Below are 21,177 nucleotides of genomic sequence, written 5' to 3'. Positions count from 1 at the left end.
TTAGAACTCAAAGTTGACTTACAGAACTTAAATTTGAAACTGAACTGTGGGTTCTGTTTGTGTAGTGAATTAAATAAAGAATGAAAATAAATGCTTTAGAGAGACAGGATTAATATCCTGCCTGGATTGATTGAGATTTTTGACATTAGGAGAGAAGTTGAACAGTAAATGAATTTCTTACTAAATAAAGCACTAGATCATAGAAAGATAGATCTATCATTTGGAGTTTCTGTTTTGGTTTTAGTTATGGAATTTTACTTGCATTCAGGTTGTTGGATCAAGGGAAGACATTCCCAGGTAAAGATTAGTTGAAAATAGAGTGCACTTCATCAATTTACATTTCAAGTCTATCATGTGAAAATTCTGTGGGAAAGACAGGAGGGCATTCCCAGCTCATTAAGTGCTAAGAGCATACGTAAGCTTAACAAGATTTTCAAAGACGTATTATGTAAAATAAATACCCTTAAACTCTAAGCTAAGGAAGGCAGGAAATTTTATCTTTTTTCTCATTGACATGTCACACTATGATTAATAGTGCTTGACACAGTAGATGCTCAGTAATAATTACTGAAGGAATGGAATGTCATTTCTAGGTTGTTTGAAGTTGGATTTCTTAGTAAGAGCAACTTATTTGACATATTAGTTTTGATGATTAAAGATAGCAGTAAGGAAATAAAACTAAATTTCTAAATTTTATCTCTAGTAATTTAATTTTAAATGAAAAGAACAGAATTGTTTTGTTGAATTCATTTAGTTAGGTTACCCATAGTAAGATAAAACAGTCTAGAATTTCTCAAAGCAGTTGAAAAGTAAAGAAATAATTCACATGTTTCTTTTGTAGCCATCGTTTGGTTATTTTATTAGCTCACCAGAGAAGAGAGAACCCGTTGCTCTCATAAGAAAGTCTGATCTGTCAAGAAGTAATTTGGAAAAGGAAACGGCTCATGTTACCCATGATGTGTTTTCAGGTAATGGATTAAATGAAGGAGTTTTTAGTAACCTTTCTTTAACCCGTAAATTAGGGGTTGTGTAATCATATTCTTCAGGAGTGAAAATGGATATACCACTTTGGGTTTTTTCAGTATTAGTCCCAGGTTTTATCCTTATATAACCCCACATTGCCTTTTTAATCGAAAGTGGAAACAAGTCAACCAAAATCCACCTAAATCCTTTTGTAAAAAAACCAAAGTAAAAAATATATAATCTGTTCAAATGGACTAGTTCAATTGGCCTATAAAAATACTGAGTTGTTGTTTTTTTTTTTTAAAGAACCACTGAGTTAATGAATTGTAGCTATTATATTTAGGGGGACTTTTGGTTAAAAAGCTATTTTAGATTTGGGGGTGCCTGGGTGGCTCAGTCAGTTAAGTGTCCAACTTCAGCTCAGGTCATGATATCACAGTTTGTGGGTTCTGACCCCATGTCGGGCTCTATGCTGACAGTTCAGATGCGGGAGCTTGCTTCAGATTCTGTGTGTCCCTCTCCTCTCCTCTGCCTCTCCCCTGCTCACACTCTGTCTCTATCTCTCTCCCTCTCTCTCAAAAATAAACATTTAAAAAATTAAAATAAACATTTAAAAAATTAAAAATAAAAGGTGTTTGAGATTTTGACTGTGATAGTCTAAGTATGATTAATATCCATGACATATATTTAAAATCAGACTTTCCTGGTTAACATACAATTATTGAACAGCTACTTTTTGCTAGTACAGTGCCTGGTGCTACGTATCCTATATAATTGAACAAAATATGCCCCAGTCCTTTAAGAGCCTATCTTCCAGCAGAGGAGTTGGGATAAAGAGGCTGTATATATAATTAGTTGATTTTCTATTATTGTAAATAATACTCATTTTAAAATTCAGCTTATTGTAGATTTGTGAAATGTTTAAAGCTGAAAATATTAAATGAGGTTGTCACTGGTTGCAAAGGAGAGATTGAAATCCACAACCTTCAAAGTTTAAACTTGGCAGAAGCAAATTACCAATGCCCTGGTCCTTTGTCTTAGTGACTGTACAATTAAAAAGTTTTTGTGAAGATGACTGATACTGAGGTATGAAGACATCTTCCTTGGCAGTTAATCATCTTGAGTGGTCCTTCTCCCACAGATTATTTTTGTGCGATGGCATATAGATGTAAGTTGAATTATTGTGTATTTTCTACAGGAGACTTAAAAGTACAACTAAGTGAAGGATCAGTTACACTTCAAGCTGAAGAACTGGAGGGTATTTCACAAGTGGATGAAAGTGATGTGACATTAACTGCCAATAACAGCAAAACAGAGGTATCTTAAGTCTTCTATGGAGGAAAACCAAAACCACATTGTCATAGTTCTTGTATAAGATCAGCATAAGATCACATGTGAAAATACATGCAGTATAGCATGGTTGGGGTTTTTTGGATTCAATTTTATTATAAATATCCTTTGAATTTTTAATAACATTTTAATCAATGTGTAATATACATGCTACGTACATACATACATACTAAACATACATAAATTTGTTTATAAAATAAACTTACAGTGAGCTTTCACAATTTACACACCTTTGTACAACCCAGATCAAGAAAGAGAACATTGCTAGTAACCCAGAAACCGTTTTTATGCCCCTTCTGAATACCGCTCCTCTTATCTCTAACACTATTAATTTTGCTTGTTTTTGAACTTTATATGTAAGAAAGCATATAGCACATATTCTTTTTCTTTGATTTTTTTTCCCTGGTGTTTGCCAGATGAAACTATGTTATAAGTTAATAGAAGCTTATTTTCATTACTATATAGTATTCAGTTGCTATGTCCATTAGACATATCTGTTAGACATTTGGGGTCTATCTTATCAATATGACACTGTTAAAATACTGTGGCTTTATGGGGCGCCTGGGTGGCTCAGTCGGTTGAGCGTCCAACTTTGACTCAGGTCATAATCTCATAGTCCATGGGTTCGAGCCCCACATAGGGCTCTGTGCTGACAGCTCAGAGACTGGAACCTGCTTCAAATTCTGTGTCTCCCTCCCCCACTGCCCTTCTCATGCTCACTCTCTGTCTCTGTCTCTAAAAAATAAAGATATAAAAACAAATTTTTTTATTTAAAAAAGTACTGTGGCTTTATAAGTCTTGGATAAGTCCTCTTTTCTTACTTTTCTTTTAAAATATTTTGGCTATTCTTGGCCCTTGGCATTTCCATATATATTTTAAAATCAGATTGTTACCTTCAGTAAACCAACCAACCAGTAGCACTGCTGGACTTTTAATTGGGGTTGTGTTTAATCTGTAGAACAGTTAAATTGACATTTTTATAATACAAAATCTTCTAATTCATGAAAACTATATACTATTCCACTTAGGTTTTAGTTTTCCTCTGTATTTTATGACTTTTTTATGGGCAGAGATTTTTGCACATCTTTTGTTAAGTTTCTTGCTAACTTACTGAAACAATATTTTTAAAACAATATTTTAATATTATCTTTCTGGAGCACCTGGGTGGCTCAGTCGGTTGAGCATCCAGCTTCGGCTCAGGTCATGATCTCACGGTTCGTGAGTTCGAGCCCCGTGTCGGGCTCTGTGCTGACAGCTAGCTTAGAGCCTGGAGCCTGCTTCAGATTCGGTGTCTCCCTCTCTCTCTGACCCTCCCCTGCTCATGCTCTCTCTCTCAAAAATAAATAAAACATTAGGAAAAAAAATTTAAAAAATATTATCTTCATTCTTCCTTTTTTGTGGCTCTACAAAAATACATGTTATATATATGTATATATATTTTTTCTATATATGCAGTTTTATCATCTGAGAATAATAGTTTTTGGTTTTTTCTGGTTTTGATACCTTCATTTCTTTGATTAGTTAACCTGACTACACCTCAGAATAGTGTTGAAGACAAGTGCTAATGTTAGGGTTTCCTGACCGGGTGGAAAAGCTCTTCAGTATTTTATTTGTAAATTGAAAATGTGCTGTAGGGTGTTTCTTTTGTTAATCATTGATTTTTAAAATTCCCTTCTAATATTTGTCTCCTAGTTTGTTTTTAACTTGTGAGGAGGTTGAATCTTGTCAAATGCTTTTTTGTATCTATTAAGGTAAGCATAAGCTTTCTTTTATTTTGGCAATGTGGCAAATTATATTAAATATTTATTTATTTTTTTAATGTTTTTTATTTATTTTTGAGAGAGAGAGAGATAGCATGAACAGGGGAGGGTCAGAGAGAGAAGGAGGTACAGAATCCGAAGAAAATGGGCTCCAGGCTCTGAGCTAGCTGGCAGCACAGAGCCTGACGCGGGGCTCGAACCCACAAACCATGAGATCATGACCTGAGCCGAAGTCGGAGGCTTAACTGACGGAGCCACCCAGGCGGCCCAAGTAGTTTTTAATACTACACTGCTCTTCTGTACATGGAATGAACTTTACTTGGGTTATGGTCCACTGTTCTTTTTATGGATCACTGGGTTTCGTTTGCTAATGGTCTTTAGAATGTCTTTTTAGTTTTGGTATCAAGGCTCTGATGGTCTCATATTTTTCTATTTTTCTGGAAGAGTATAAGATTGGTGCTTTTAGATTTTGGTAGAATACATTGGTGTAATCTTCTGAGTCTGGAGTTTTCTTTAATACTTTTCAATTGCTGATTCCATTTCTTTAATAGTTATAGGACTATACCGATGTTTAAAACTTGTGTCTGTTTCTGGGTGCATGGGTCGCTCAAGTTGGTTAAGGGTCCAATTCTTGGTTTTGGCTCAGGTCATGATCTCACAGTTTGTGGGTTTGAGCCCCACTTTGAGCTTTACTGTGACAGTTGCTTAAGATTTTTCTCTTCCTCTCTCTGCTCCTTCCTGCTCTCATTCTCTCTCTCTCTCTCTCTCTCTCTCCCTCTCAAAATAAATCAACTTTAAAAATGTGTTCATTTTAATAAATTGTAGTTTTCTAGGAATTTTAGCCTTTCATCTAAACTTGAAAATGTATCACCGTAATGTCCTCTTATAATTGTTTAATACTCTCTTTAGGTTCGTCAGAGATGTCCTCTTTGTTATATATTGGTTCTCTTGCATCTCTCTTTTTTTCCTTTAGTAATTCTTGCCAGATATTTCTTTATTTTATTAATTCATTAATTTTATTCTCTGTTTTCTGTTCATAGTTTTTGGTCTTTGTTTCCTTCCTTATATTCTCTGTGGATTTAATTTGTTATATTTCTAACCTCTGGAGATGAATGCTTAGCTTAATTTTTCTGCTTTTCCTACATAAACATCTGATGATGTAAGTTTCCCTGAAAGCTGGGGTTTTGTTGCATCCCACACTGTTTTTTTAATAACATGTTTTGATATGTCATACTGCTTTTATTAGTCCATTTGATGTATTTTCTAATTTCTCTGGTCCATTGGTTTTTGCAAGTGTTTTGCTTAGTTTCTAAACATTTGAGGATTTTCCTAATTTTTAAATATTGATTCTAGGCCTGGCTGTATAATAGTCAGAGAAATTTTGGTTTTAGTCCTTCGAAATTTATTGAGCTGTGTTCAATTTTTTAAAATACTTTCTGTGCATATGACAGGAATGTCTGTGGTGTGATATTTGGTTGCTGTCTTCGGTATATTTTGTTTAGGTGAAATTTACTAAATCATGGTGATGAAATGTATCCTTAAAATTATTGTGCTTGTTCTTTCAGTTACTTAGATATTATAAAATCTCACCCTATTATTATGGATTTGCCTATTATTCATTATGAGTCTAACAGTATTTACTTAAAAAAATTTGAAGTTGGGGCGCCTGGGTGGCTCAGTCGGTTAAGCAACCAGCTTCGGCTCAGGTCATGATCTCAAGGTTCATGGGTTCGAGCCCCGCGGGCTCTGTGCTGACGGCTAGCTCAGAGCCTGGAGCCTGCTTCAGATTCTGTGTCTCCCTCTCTCTCTGACCCTCCCTGCTCGCACTGATTCTCTCTGTCTCTCAAAAATAAATTTAAAAAGCGTTATAAAAAATTTAAAAAAAATGAAGTTTTGTTTTTAGGTATGTACAAATTAGAGTTGTTCCTTCTGATGAACTGAACCTTCTGTCATTGTGCCTGACTGCCTTTGTCTGTAGTTATGCTTTATGCCTTATGCCTAATTGCCTATTAATATATAAAATACCAGCTTTCTTTCTTTAGTGTTTATTTAGTGTTTGCCTGTTTTATCCTTTTTACTCTGCTTTTAACTTTCTATATATTTTATTTATTTAAAAAAATTTTTTTACATTTATTTATTTTTGACAGACAGAGACAGACAGATTACAGGTGGGGAAGGGGCAGAGAGAGAGGGAGACACAAAATCCGAAGCAGACTCCAGGTTCTGAGCTGTCAGCACAGAGCACAACGTGGGGCTTGAACCCACAAACTGTGAGATAATGACCTGAGCCGAAGTCGGAGGCTTAACTGACTGAGCTACTCAGGTGCCCCTATCCTTTATATTTTAGATTTGTCTTTTATAAGTACATAGAATTGGATTTTATTTTTCAACTAGTTTCACAGTCTTTCTTTCTTACATTTAATGGAATTATCAATATATAGGCATTTGAATCTGGTCTCTATTCACTTTCATTCTTTTTTGGTACAGTCTTGTAGATTTCTTTAGAAGTATTTTTTTAATATTACTTAAATTATTATTTAATATTATTCCAATTTTCTCCCTTTATTGATTTGGTGATTACATATTCTTTTCCTGTTATTTTAGTATAACCTAAGAAATTATAACCTGTCTGCTTACTAATGTTTAATAAAAATAGAAATTTTTTTGTTTGTTTTTGGTTTCTTACCTCTCACTTAACATTACAAGGACCATAAAACTCTCTGTTTATTCCACTTCAGTCTTACAAGCTACTGTTGTTTCATATTTTAAATCTCTGTTTAAACCCTGTGAGCCATATGATGATGCGGTGGTGACTGCTATTATATAAAAACCAATATGCATCTCTGACTCTACATCTGAGATTGTCTTTTGCTTGAAGAATATTCTCATAATTTCTTTTAATAAGTGTCTACTGGTAATGAATTCAGTTTTTGTCTCTAAAAATATCTTTATTTCACCTTTATTCTTGAAGCATATTTTTGTTTACTATAGACTTCTATGTTAAAAGCAACTTTTAGCAGTTTGAATATTTCTCATTTCATTTAAAAAGTTTTCTATCAATCTTATTGCTAACTTTATTAAAGATAATGCATCATACCATCTCTGGTTTCTATAAACATTTTTACCTTTGGCTTTTATTTATTTTGCTGGGGTGTGCTTAGGTACCATTTGTTTTATCCTGCTTGGGGTTTGTAGGCCTTCTTGAATCTTGGGTTGTTGACTTTCACAAGTTTTAGAAAATTCTCCACCAGTGTATCTTCAAATAAACTTTTTGTTCTGTTTCCTGTCCTTTTTCTTCTGTACTTTCTCAGATTTTTCCTGTTCTTTCTGTTCTGTTTTGTATTTTTTGTTATTTCTCTCTTATGATTCATTCCAAATATTTTTTCAGACTTCTAAATCTCTTTCTTTTTTCACTTAAGTTCAATTTCTTGTTAAATCCATCCACTGGGTTCTTAATTTGTTATTGTATTTTTCAACTGTATAATCTACATTTAGTTCTTTCTTTATAATTTCTAGTCCTCTGACTTCCCAATATTGTATTTTATTCCTATAAGTATATTTTAGACTTTATGTTTTAGATTTAGATTTGTCTTAGATTCTGGTAACTCCATTGCCTGTATATCCCCCCATGGGTCTGTTTCTCTGGGATGTGGGCCACTTTATCTTGGAACATCATGTGTCATTCATTGATGGAGGAGTGGATTTTTACAGGAAAAGTTATTGAAATAATTTGAGGCCAGGAAAGTTATAGTCTTCTAGACAGGGTTTATGTTTGCTTCAGACATGAATGAAGAACACTAGCAATCTCAGATCATTTCAATCTAGTTACTGAGATTGAACTGATTAGAGCTCGACCCTCAGTCCTTATGAGAGCCAGTCTAATTTTGGTTTCCCTTTTCTCTAGGGTGTAGTCCTGTGTGGTCTCATCCTAAAGCATGGATGTTTTGCATGGCTACACCCTCCCCCTCATTACTGGTCAACATTGAACTCTGTTTTTATACGCTCGCCACCAAAAGAGCAGCTTTGCTGAGCTTCTTCTTAGAGTCATGTCCACAGCCTCTTCTTGAAGCAGTAGATCCCCTCAGGGAAGAGCGTCCTCATTACAGACTTCACCTCTCGGGAATTATTGCTTCTCTTGGATTCTGGCCCCATAGTTTTAGTTTCTTTTTTAACTCTCCAGTGCCTTCTAAGAGATGCTTCTGGATATGCTCTCCAGTTCTAATTGTTCTCATCCAGAGTTGGTTTCCATTGTGCTTAATCTATTATTGGAGACAGAAATCTTAACTTGATTTTTATTTAAATATATCTGTGTTTCTTTGCTGTTAGATCCATTTCCATTGTTTGCCCATGGTTCCTTTTTATATCTTCTTGTAAGTAATTCCAACAGTTGAATGAAATTACCAAGACTTACGTGAGGAATCACAATCTCAATGGTTTCTTAATCTCAGTATCTTAATTTTTTGTTTTAAATTACTATCTGGCTCAGTTTTAACATCTTTTTAGCACCTCTTTAACTACTGAAGATTTTTGTTTTGAGCAGTTGATAATCCAGTTTTGTGAGTAACCCAGGACTCTGTAAGTAAAGTTGATAGCAGCTATCTCTTTAAATTAGGGTATTAATTGTTTTATGATTAATTTCTTGTTACTATTAAATCTTCCATAACGTCTAAAGATTAAATTAATATGTACATGTCCATGGAAGGAGGTAAATTTATCTGATATGAATTTTCTCATTTCTAGGACACTTCCTTCATGAGTAACATATCCCAAAGATACAAAAGCAAGACACCTACTGGTGGTGATTCTATACTTAGGATAAGCACCATTGCTTCAGCCATTGCAGATGCATCAGTGAGTACCGATCCTTCCCAACTTGCTGCCATGATCAAGACACTTTCAAATAAAACCAGAGAGAAGACTTTACAGGAAGATGCTAAACAAAAGGATTATTCCATTGTGTCTCAGTTTGTGCCTAATGATCTAGAGAAAAGTAATGCATCCAGCATGTTTGATATGGAGAAATACCTTAAAAAAACAGAAGTTAGTAGGTGTGAACGTGGGCTGGAAAACTTTTCAGGAGCTGGTGTGTCTGATATTTGGGATTTGTCTTTACCAAAAGAACAGACTACACAAGATATCCATACAGTGGACTTAGATGCTGCTAACATAAGGGAACCAGAAAAAAATATAGCATGTACTTTTTATGGTGAAAATGGAGAGCGCAAGAACCAAGAATCACTTAGAGCAAACTCTCCAAATTCAATTCTGACAAACAGAAAAGAGAATGAAAGTGCAGTAGTTGATGTGAAGACATACCCTATTGATAACAAATCACCAGATATTGGTAATTGCAAAACAGCCACCTCAGTATGCACTCCAACATCTAATAGTTATTCATTAATAAGGAACCCCAGAATAGCATCCATTTGGATGTCAGAGGAATGTGAAGAAATGCAAACTAATAGAGAAAACCAGAGCCAAAAAGAGTATCTTAGTGAAGCAAGCAACAGTGAAAAACATGTGACTTTTGGAAAACATTCCATAATTGCACCTAAGAATGTTGGTAAGTGTCAAAGTGATTGGTCACATTTGCAAAATTACAAACAACTGGTATTTTGCTGTTGTTGTTCTCATTGGTAAATAACACCTTTCTGATAGATTTGAAAAATCACTCTCCTGAGCATGGTGAACACAGCTCAGAGGACGACCAGGAAAGCTTCAGACCTTCCTCTTCTCCACTGAGTCATTCTTCTCCTAGTGAAATTTCTGGAACAAGTTTATCAGGGTAGGTGCTTACCTTTTGTTTTCCTTTTTTTCTTTAATAATAAAAATACATGTTCAGGATAAGAAAATTAGAAAAAGTGTGAAAAAGAAAAATAATCAGTTATAGGTTCATTTCTCAAAGGTAAGCATAGTAAATACTTTGTGAATTAGTTTCAAGCCCATTTTTTCTGTGTAAATATTTATTCACTAATTACAATAATTCTTTGTATTTAAGAGGAAAGTAGTAATGTTACAGTCTGCACAATGAATCAGGCATGGATTATTTGATGCCTCTGGTGGATAGTGGTAGATACTATGACATTTTCCTGTGTCTTGCCATTTAATTTTATTGTTTGTTTGCCATTTTAATGATACAAAGATGAACAACTTTGCCCTTAAATTTTTCTTCTATGTTTTGACTGATTTCTTAAGGATAGATCTCTAGAAGTGAAATTACTTGGTCAGGAAATTATTAGTGAATTATTTTCTGAATAGGTCTTAAGACTTGCATTCTCTCCATCAGTGCATGATCAAAGTATCCATCTCACTGTTTTCTTATCAGCATTTTAAATAGCTTAAAGTTTTGGATTTAGTTATCTTGTGTTAATTTGACTTTTTAATACTAATAAGATTGACAAATATTTTTTCAAGGGTTAGAAGAAGAATCGTAATATTTCATAGGTTTTTTTTTAACTCAAGTTAATTTAACCATCAAGTTGTAAGAACATTTTAAAATGTAATTTTTGAGGGCTGCCTGGATGGCTCAGTGGTTAAGCATCCAACTTCAGCTCAGGGTCATGATCTCACAATATGTGGGTTGGAGCCCTGCGTCCAGGCTCTGTATTGACTGCTCAGAGCCTGGAACCTGCTCTGGATTCTGTGTCTCCCTGTCTGTCTGCCTTCCCCACCCCTGCCCTGCTTATGCTCTGTCTCTCTCTCAAAAATAAACATTAAAAAAAATTCTTTTAATAAAGTTTAATTTTTTGAAAGTGCCATAATATGCATTATATACATATATAGGTATATGTGCATGTATAATTTTTGAAGAATGTAAATTTATTGCTTTGTGAAATGTATGTATATGTAGTTATGTGTAGACGTATTCGTGCACCTGTTTATACTTCCCTTCATTGCTGTGTTCCTTGTCTGCCTAGTTCCCCAATCCCTAGTTCCCTACCTATTAGTTGCTTAGGTATCTAGTGTATCTTTATGCATGCATAACCAAATATGAATATATATTCTTGTTGTCATCACTTTTTATACTCAATATAGAGTCCTTTATGTACTTTTTAATGTTTTGCTATACAAAATTACTTTGTTATGCAAGTGTCATCTATATTTATAGTCATTTCAGTAATGTGAAATAGAGGTGTAGTATACATGCCTAGAAATGAGGTTATTGGATAAAAGAGTATTTGCATTCATTTTCATGTTTAAGTTAGTACAACAGCTCCATATAGGTTGTATTGATTTAATCTTCCTACCAACACCTTTAAGAGAGAGCCTGTTTTCCCACAGCTACATCAACAGAATGTTTATAAAACTTTCTGATGGTTGATATGTTGATAGGTGAAAAAATAGTATTTCAACATGACTTTACTTCATATGTTTTAGGAGTGGTGGTGAGCATCTTTTCTGCTATATTCCTATTTACATGAATAGATACTTTGTATCTACTTCATGGTTGTTACTTATTGTTCTCATGATTTTTAGTCTTTTTTGTCTCCATTTGTAGGAGCCCTTGATGTATTAGGAAGATGAATAGCCCTTTGTGTTATGAGTTATAGTTACTATTCTTAAGATTTTTATTTCAGAGTGCTTGGGTGGCTCAGTTAGTTAAGCATCTGACTCTTGGTTTCGGTTCAGGTCATGATCTCACAGTTTGTGGGTTCAAGACCCACATCAGGCTCTTTGTGACAGCAAGGAGCCTGCTTGGAATTCTCTCTCCCTCTCTTTCTGCCCCTCCCATGCTTGCGCTAGTGCATGCACTCTCTCTCTTTCAAAAATAAATATTTTCTTTTAAAAAGTTTTTTTTCTTTTTACTTTGCTTGCATTTTCTGCCATATAGGAAGTTTACTATTAAATTTATAAATTTTGCCTTTTATGGCTTTATAAAATAAATTTTATATATTTCTCTATTGAAAGATGTTAACAGAAGAACTTGCCTAAACAGTGAAATTATAAAAATTTCTCAATATTAGGGCCTAGAGGTGTGGAGGGGAGGGAGCTCCCTTGTGGAAAGCTGTAGAGAGACGAAGGGAAGAGAAAGAGAGGCTGAAACTGCTCATAGAACTGTCTCTGGAGAAGAGAAAAACCTCGACCAGAGATGGAGAGGGATCCTGTCATCTCATTGGTAATTGCAGGGCATAGAAGAGAGATCCTTTCTCTAGTTGTGGCACATTCCTTGGGCTAGGCACCCCAATCCCAGGCGGCTCCAGGAGAAACTGCTCCCCTATTCCCCTACTCAGTCGCAGGCTAGGAAGTCGCCCAGCCTGTGGGAGTACATTTTGGGCAGTATCATTAAAATGTATGGACTAAGATCTGGAAATGAGGCAGGGCTTGGGAAATACAACTTGGCCAACCTTGGCTACACCTGTGGCACAGGGAGATCTGACTCAAAAAAGTGAGTTGCAACGCTTGGTTCATAAGGGACTGGGGTGCAGCCATTTTTCTCCCCACAACCACCAAGGCTGGGCCTAAGGGAGTGGCCCAGAACATCAGTGGAGGTGAGACCTGCCTACACCAAACCACGCCATCTGTGCCATAGAGCTGCCTTTTTTCCCCTGGAGCCTGGGACAAGACCAACACTGATGCATTGCTGTGATTAACTCTAGATTGATTCTTGCCATTCAGATATATTTTTCCCTCATCTCATTCTTATCTTTCCCCTCCATTGAACTGAGCACTCTGGTCATTGGGTTGCTTAAACAGTCACATTTAATTCATTCTCTTGATGCATATTCTACATTTCCATGGCTATCTTCCTTCTCTCTCTCTCTCAGGAATAATCAGACTCTATAGTTTCTTTGGGCAACATTATCTTCGTATTTTACCTCCTCACTTCCTACCATATTCTCCTCTTTCTCTCTCTCTTTTAGTCTCTCTGCCTGGTCAATGTTCAATGTTGCTTCCTCCTCAGCCCTGTCACTTCTCTCTTTATATGTGCTCTTCCATCAGCACTGCCTCCACCTGCTTTTTATTTGTAGATGGGATTTCTGGTTTTATGCTTTTAGACTGGCCTTTGTCTTTTGTTGTTTTTCTTCCCCCCGCTTTTTTCCCCTTTTGGTTTGCTTGTTTGATTTGTCTGTGTGTTTGTGTGCTTTTCTTCCCCGTGTGTTTGTCTGTTTCCCTTTTCAGGGCTACCTCAAGAAACAAGCCAAAGTACACATTGTGGGGAGTCCCAAATATTACTATGAGTAAAGAAGTAAAATAACCAAAGGCACAACAAGACAGACCAAGGGACACCATTAAAAGAACATCTCCTGAACGAACACACCCTGGACAATGAGCCTCCTTTAATAGAGTAATACTCATAGATGCAGAGTGCATAACAAGCTTTTAAAACTGACAGGAGACAGAAAGCTAGCCAAAATGACAATATGGAAGAACTCTCCTCTAAAGAAATTCCAGGAAGAAGTTACAGCTACAGAATTGCTGAAAACAGATATAAGCAACATAACTGAGCAAGAATTTAGAACAATTGTCATAAAATTCTCTGGGCTTGAAAAGGCATGGAAGACATGAGAGAAACTATTGCTACAAAGACTGTGGACCTTAAAAATAGTTGTGACGAATTTAAAAAATGCTTTAAATGAGGTGCATATAAAATGGAGGTGGCCACTACACGGATTGAAGAAGCAGAGAGGAGAATAGGTCAATTAGAAGACACAATTATAGAAAAAGAGGAAGCTGAGAGAAAGAGAGGTACACTGACCCAGGAGCATGAAAGGAGAATTCGAGAACTGAGTGATACAATCAAATGGAACAGTATCCGTATCAGGAATTCCTGAAGAAGAAAGAGGTAAAGGTCCTGAAGGGGATACTTGATCAAATTATAGCCGAGAACTTCCTCCAATCTGGGAAAGGAAACACACTGAAATCCAAGAGGCACAGAGAACTCCCCTCAGACATAACTTGAATCAACCCTCAGCATGACACATCATAGTGAAACTGGCAAAATATAAGGATAAAGAGAGAATTCTGAAAGCAGCTAGGGATACAAGGGCTCTAACACAGAGGGAAACCTATGAAAGTAGTTACAGACCTGTCTGCTGAAATTTAGCAGGCCAGAACGGAATGGCAGGAAATCTTCAGTGTGAAGAACAGAAAAAATATGCAGCCAAGAATTCTTTATCCAGCAAGCCTGTCATTTAGAATAGAAGGAGAGATAAAGGTTTTCCCAAATAAACCAAAATTGAAAGAATTCATCACCACTAAACCAGCCCTACAAGAATTCCTAAGAGGGACTATATGAGGAAAATGTTGCAAGGAACGCAAGGGACCAGAGACACCACTATAAGCATAAACCCAACAGAGAACACAATGACTCTAAACCCATATATTTTTTAAGAAGAACACTGAATGTAAATGGACTAAATGCTATAATCAAAAGACACAGGGTAGCAGAATGGATTTTTAAAAATCCATATATTTGCTGTCTATAAAAGTCTCTTTATAGACATGAAAACACCTTCAGATTGAAAGGGGATGGAGAAACATCTATCATATGACTGGAAGTCAAGAGAAAGCTGGAGTAGCCATACTTATATTGGACAAACTGGACTTTAACATAAAAGCAGTAAAAAGAGATGAAGAAAGGCATTATACATTAATTACAGGAACTATCCATCAGGAAGAGCTAACAATTATAAATAGTTATGCACTGAATTTGGGAGCACCCAAATACATAAAACACTTAATCGCAAATAGAAACAATCTTATTGATAGGAATGTGCTAATTGCAGGGGATTTTAATACTCCACTTATAACAATGGATAGGTCAGCTAGACAGAAAATCATTAAGGAAACAGTGGACCTGAATGACACATTGGACCAGATGGATTTGACAGATGTATTTAGAATTCTACATCCTGAGGCTAGGAAATTCATGTTCTTCTCAAGGGCACATTGTACATTATCCAAGATAGATCAAATACTGGGTCATAAAGCAACCCCCCCGCATAAATATAAAAGAATTGAGACCATACCATGCCCACTTTCAGATCACAATTCTATGAAACTTAGATCAGGGCAGAAATAAACAATATGGAATTCAAAAAAACAGTTGAACAGATCGATGAAACCAAGAGTTGGTTTCTTGCAAAAATAAAATCAATAAGCCTCTAGCCAGGCTTCTCAAAGTGAAAAGATAGAGCACCCAAATAGACAAAAATCACAAATGAAAATGAATGTATTACTACCAATCCCTCAGAAATACAAACAATTATCAGGGAATACTATGAAAAATTATATTCCTACAAACTGGACAACGTAGAAGAAATGGACAAATTCCAAAATACACATGCCCTACCAAAATTCAAATGGAAGAGATAGAAAATCTGAACAGACCCATAACCAGTGAAGAAATTGAATCAGTTATCAAAAATCTTCCAACAAATAAGAGCCTTGGGCGTGATGGCTTCCCTGGGGAATTCTACCAGACATTTAAGGCAGAGTTAAGACCCATTCTTCTCAAGCTATTCCAAAAAATAGAAATAGAAGGAAAACTTCTGGACTCATTCTATGAAGGCAGCATCACTTTGATTCCCAAACCAGACAGAGACCCAACAAAAAAAAGAGAACTACAGGCCAATATCCTTGATGAATACAGATGCAAAGGTACTCAACAAGATACTAGCAAATCTAATTCAACAGTATATAAAAAGAATTATCCACCATGATGAAGTGGGATTCATTCCTGGGTTACAAGGCTGGTTCATTATTTGTAAATCCATCAGTGTGATATATCACATTAACAAAAGAAAGGATAAAAACCATATGATCCTGTCAATAGATGCAGAAAAAGCATTTGACAAAATACAGTATCCTTTTTTAACAAAAACCCTTGAGAAAGTCGGGATAAAAGGAACTTACTTAAACATCATAAAAGCCATTTATGAAAAGCCAACAGCTAATACCATCCTCACTGGTGAAAAACTGAGAGCTTTCCCCCTGAGATCAGGAACATGTCAGGGATGTCCACTCTCACCACTGATGTTTAACATAGTGCTGGAAGTCCTAGCATCAGTCATCAGACAACAAAAAGAAATAAAAAGCATCAAAATTGGCAATGATGAAGTCAAACTTTCACTTTTCACAGATGACATGATACTCCACATGGAAAACCCGACTGACTTCACCAGAAGCCCACTAGAACTGATCCATGAATTCAGCAAAGTCGCAGGGTACAAAATCAACATACAAAAATCGGTTGCCTTTTGTACACCAATAATGAAGCAACAGAAAGAGAAATCAAGAAACTGATCCCATTCACGATTGCACCAAAACCCATAAAATACCTAGGAATAACCTAACCAAAGATCTAAAAGACTGGTATGATGAAAACTATAGAAAACTTATGAAAAAAATTGAAGAAGTCACAAAGAAATGGAAAAACATTTCATGCTTATGGGTCAGAAGAATAAACATTGTTAAAATGTCATTATTACCCAATGCAATCTACACATTCAGTGCAATCCCCATCAAAATTGCACCAGCATTCTTCATAAAGCCAGAACAAACTATCCTCAAATTCATATGGAACCACAAAAGACTCCAAATCGCCAAAGCAATATTGATGAAGAAAACTAAAATGGGAGGCATCACGATCCCAGACTTTGGCCTCTACTACAAAGCTGTCATCATCAAGACAGTATGGTATTGGCACAAAAACAGACACATAGACCGATGGAATAGAATAGAGAGCTCAGAACTGAACCCACAAGTTAATGGCAGATTAATATTTGACAAAGCAGGAAAGAGCATCCAACGGAAAAAAGCCAGCCTCTTTAACAGGTGGTACTAGGAGAACTGCATAGCAACAGGTAAGAGAATGAAACTAGACCACTTTCTTACATCATTAACAGAAATAAGATCAAAATGGCTGAAGGACCTGAATGTGAGACAGGAAACCATCAAAACCCTCAAGGAGAAAGCAGGAAACAGCCTCCTTGACCTCAACCGCAGCAATTTCCTACTCGATACATCCCCGAAGGCAAGGGAATCAAGACCAAAAATTAACTATTGGGACCTCATCAAGAGAAAAAAGCTTCTGCACTGAAAAGTAAGCAATCAAGAAAACTAATAGGCAACCGACAGAATGGGAAAAGATAGTTGCAAATGACATTTTGGATAAAGGGCTAGTATCTGAACTCTACAAGGAACTCACCAAAGTCCATATACAAAAGACGAATAATCCAGTGAAGAAATGGGCAGAAGACATAAACAGACACTTCTCCAAAGAGGACATCCAGATGGCCAACAGACCCATGAAACGATGCTCAGCGTCACTCATCATCAGAGAAGTACAAATCAAAATCACACTGAGATACAACCTCACACAGGTCAGAGTGGCTATAATGAATGAGTGAGTCAGGGAGGGGCAGAGAGAGAGAGAGAGGGAGACACGGAATCTGATGCAGGCTCCAGGCTCTGAGCTATATGCACAGAGGCCAACGTGGAGCTTTATCTCACGAGCCTTGAGATCATGACCTGAGCCGAAGTTGGACACTCAACCAATTGAGTCACCCAGGTGCCCCCAAAATTTTCAGTATTTTTGAACAGGTTGAAATTATATTTAGTTTTAAAGTTAACTATTAAGTGTTTCTCTAGCTTCCATTATGTTTTGCATATTCATCTGTAAAGGAATGGGTAAGCTAGAGCTTAATATCAGTGGAGGGCTTAGTTCATTCCAGTTTCAGTTATTTATTTATAACTTCATCTTGCAACAGTTTTTCATACATACACACAGCCACCTCTTATTTATTCAAGCCCAACCAAATTTCAAGGTCTTTGGCCTTGGCTTGTCATGATTGATGTCATCCACTGATTTTTCTCCTTTATCTCCCCCCAGAAATTGTCTGTACCATTAAATGTACTTCTGCTTCTGGCACTTGTTTTAACAGCTTTTAAATGATGTTTTTTTAGTCCCAGCAGTGTTAGTTTCCCATGGCTGCCATAACAGTGTCCCAAACTGGGTGGGTTCACACAATAGAAAGGTAGTATCTCATACTCTGAAGGCTGGAAGTTCAGGGCCATGTTCTCTCTGAAGCTTTTATAGGGGCTGGAGTGCTTGGCTTGCTCAGCTGGTAGAGTATGCAACTCTTGATCTCGGGATTGTGAGTTCCAGCCCTCTGTTGGGTGTAGAGATTACTTAAAACTAAAAAAAAAAAAAAAAAAAAAAAAAAAAGCCCTTAATCTAAAGCCTTTAGAGTAGGATCCTTCCTTACTTCTTCCAGCTTAGGGTATACCTGGGCATCCATTGGCTTGCAGATGAATTAGTCTAAAATGTGCCTCTGGATTCACATGGTAATCTTGTGCCATTTTGTCCAGAGTTCCTTCTCACAAGGACACCATTCACATTGGATTCAGTCTACTCCACTACAACTTTATTTTAATTACATCTGCAGTGACCCCATTTTCAAACAAGGTCACATTCTGAAGTACTGGGTGTTAAGACTTTAACATACTTTTTTTTTTTTTTTTGGAAACAGCTCAATAACTCAACCCATAATAGTGTCTGTGACCAATGAGACAATTAGAGAACTTATTCTAATGTTTTTTCCCATTCTGCTTTTTCTTTTTTAGGTACATAATTTCTCTGTTCGCATTTCATTTACATTTTGATTCATCACGGTATCTTACACTTGTTTAATTTTTATTATGTAGTTAAATATATTCGTTTTTAGCCATTAAGTGTTTCCTCTCTTAACTGAAGTATGTCCTGTGGTAATTTGCTCAGAGGGTGGAGGGAACAATACTCCCTAGGCTCTTTTATGTTCTATAGTTAACCTATGTCTTTTGTAATAGAAGCATGGTGTGGCTTTGTTTAAAATCTTTGACTTATGCCTTCCTCCCTTAAGATTTTTGTAGAGATTGCTTTACTGTCGCTGTGGAATGTAGGAGGGAAATCTGAGGCATCCCAATTCTTTCTGTCTCAGAATTGACTTGATCTTTTTGTCAGCCTATGCCAAAGATGCCTTATCTTTCAAGTCTAGTTTAATTTTAGTAGGCTCTCTGTCTCTCTCTTGACTCTTCATGGTTACTTTGTCCCCTCACACAGTATACCCTTCAATATGTGGATTCAAGCATTTATGGAAGGGAAAATTTTTTTTGAATTACTTGTTAAAATATTGGTCCTCCTCCATCACCTTACTGCCTCCAGAGCTCTAGTGATACCTGTGTGGGATCTATTTTGCTTGACATCTGCATTTATTTTCTCTTTAATCATTTGTTTTTTCCAAAAAAATTTTGTAATGTTTTTATTTATTTTTGAGAGCGAGACAGCATGAGCAGGGGAGGGGCAGAGAGAGAAGGAGTCACAGGATCTGAAGACAGGCTCCAGGCTCTGAGCTAGCGGTCAACACAGAGCCTGACGTGGGGCTCGAACCCACGAACCGTGAGATCATGACCTGAGCCGAAGTCAGTCGCTTAACTGACTGAGCCACCCAGGAGCCCCTCTTTAATCATTTCTTTAAGAACTTACTATTTTGGAAAAATTATAGATCGACAGGAGGTTACAAAGATACTATAGAAGGATTCCTATGTCTCCTTCATTAAGTTTCCCCTAGTAATTACATTTCTTATAATTATAGCATGGTGTCACCCAGTGAATGTATGGGTAGAATTCAGTGTCATTTTATCACAGGTATGAATTCATGTAACAACCAGCACCACAATGAAAGATACGGAACGTCACCACCACCACTGTGATTTGCCTATTTCTTAATTTCTGTTTCATCTTGTTTGCATTTCACGTCTTTGATCTCTGCATTCCTTACAGTGTTTTTCTGCAATGTCTCTTCCCCCTTTGTACTTCTCCAATTTCATCTTGTTTTCTATGGTTTTGATATTCTAAAATTGTATATAAAGGCATTTAATAGAAGCTATAAAGACTTTCATTATTATTTTATACTTCACACTGCCTTTGGTCAGACACAAAATGCTGGCTAGATGGTCTTACTCTTGGACTCACCCTGTTTTTCTTATACTTCTAAGAAAATATACTTATCTATTAGGTATAGGAAATATACTTAGATACTAGCGTTTCTCATGAAGATGGTATATATGCAGATATTTTGAATGAAGGTGTCATGTTTACCTTTCTAAAGTGATCATGGAGGGGCTCCTGGGTGGTTCAGTTGGTTGAGCATCTGATTTCAGCTCAGGTCATGATGTCACAGTTCTGAGTTTGAGCCCTGCATCGGGCTCTGTCCTGACAGCTCAGAGCGTGGAGCCTGCTTTGGATTCTTTGTCTCCCTCTCTCTCTGACCCTCCCCTGTTTGCACTCTCGTGCATGCACTCTCTCTCCCCTTCTAAAAAAAAAACATTAAAAAAAAATAAAGTGATCATGGAACTGGTATGCTTACTCCACATGGGTAAACTAGTCAGACACCTGCCCCCTCACCTCTTAGCTTGGGACAAAACAACAGACCTTGATGAGAAAAGGCCAATTTAGAAGGGGGTGCATGTCCTCTGAATTAATATTGCTGGGGAAGATGCAAGGAGAGTGACAGTGTGCTGCTGAGTTGCTCAGCCTACGTGTTTTGCTGCCATAGCCACCAGAGTAAATACTGGTTGAGATCTCTTGATCAGTCTGAAATGAATCCATGAAATGAATCCATGAATCATTTTGGTATGCAGTTTAGCCTACTAGTAAGCTTATTGTCCAAGTTTTGGCCCACTCCTAACCTAATTTTAGGATTTCACAGTATGCGTAGTATTATATTTTTACTGATGTAATTAACACATAGTGAAATACACAGATCATAGAGATTTCATTCATTGAGTTTCTGACACTTACATGCACTTATTTAAACAACCCCCTGCCTGCCGGGGTGCCTGGTTGGCTCAGTGGGTTGAGCTTCCAACTCTTGATTTCTACTCGGGTCATGATCCCAGGGTTGTAGGATCAAGCCCTATGTCAGACTCCACACTAAGTGTGGTGCTTGCTTGGGATTCTCTTTGTCTCCCTCACTTGTATGCATGCACTCTGTCTTTGTCTAATAAAAATTAAAAAAAAAAACAAAAAACACCAACCTCTAAAATATGTAGCACACTTACATTCCCCCATTAACAATACTTTGCCTTTTTCAAGTCAGTTCTCTTCCTTCCCTGCCCCCAC

At 36.6% G+C, this 21,177-nt stretch overlaps 1 protein-coding gene across 6 annotated transcripts in view; it reads left to right on the top strand.

The window, feature by feature from the left end:
• Positions 1-21,177, top strand: part of CEP192 (centrosomal protein 192) — a 128,461-nt gene that overhangs the window by 53,110 nt on the left and 54,174 nt on the right. For all 6 annotated transcript variants that reach the window (XR_003902329.1, XM_029921290.1, XM_029921288.1 and 3 more), the window contains 4 exons: positions 842-968; positions 2,162-2,280; positions 8,814-9,636; positions 9,732-9,858. Coding sequence is in view for 5 of the 6 variants with exons in the window: in XM_029921290.1 (XP_029777150.1) it covers positions 842-968; positions 2,162-2,280; positions 8,814-9,636; positions 9,732-9,858 (1,196 nt within the window). In the remaining variant the exon portion in view is untranslated. The remainder of the gene's footprint in view (positions 1-841; positions 969-2,161; positions 2,281-8,813; positions 9,637-9,731; positions 9,859-21,177) is intronic.

The sequence above is a fragment of the Suricata suricatta genome, chromosome 14 (genome assembly GCF_006229205.1).
Source record: "Suricata suricatta isolate VVHF042 chromosome 14, meerkat_22Aug2017_6uvM2_HiC, whole genome shotgun sequence".
NCBI classification, from domain to species: domain Eukaryota; kingdom Metazoa; phylum Chordata; class Mammalia; order Carnivora; family Herpestidae; genus Suricata; species Suricata suricatta.
Note: the sequence above shows the minus strand (reverse complement) of the source record. Positions and strands in the feature narration are given on the sequence as shown.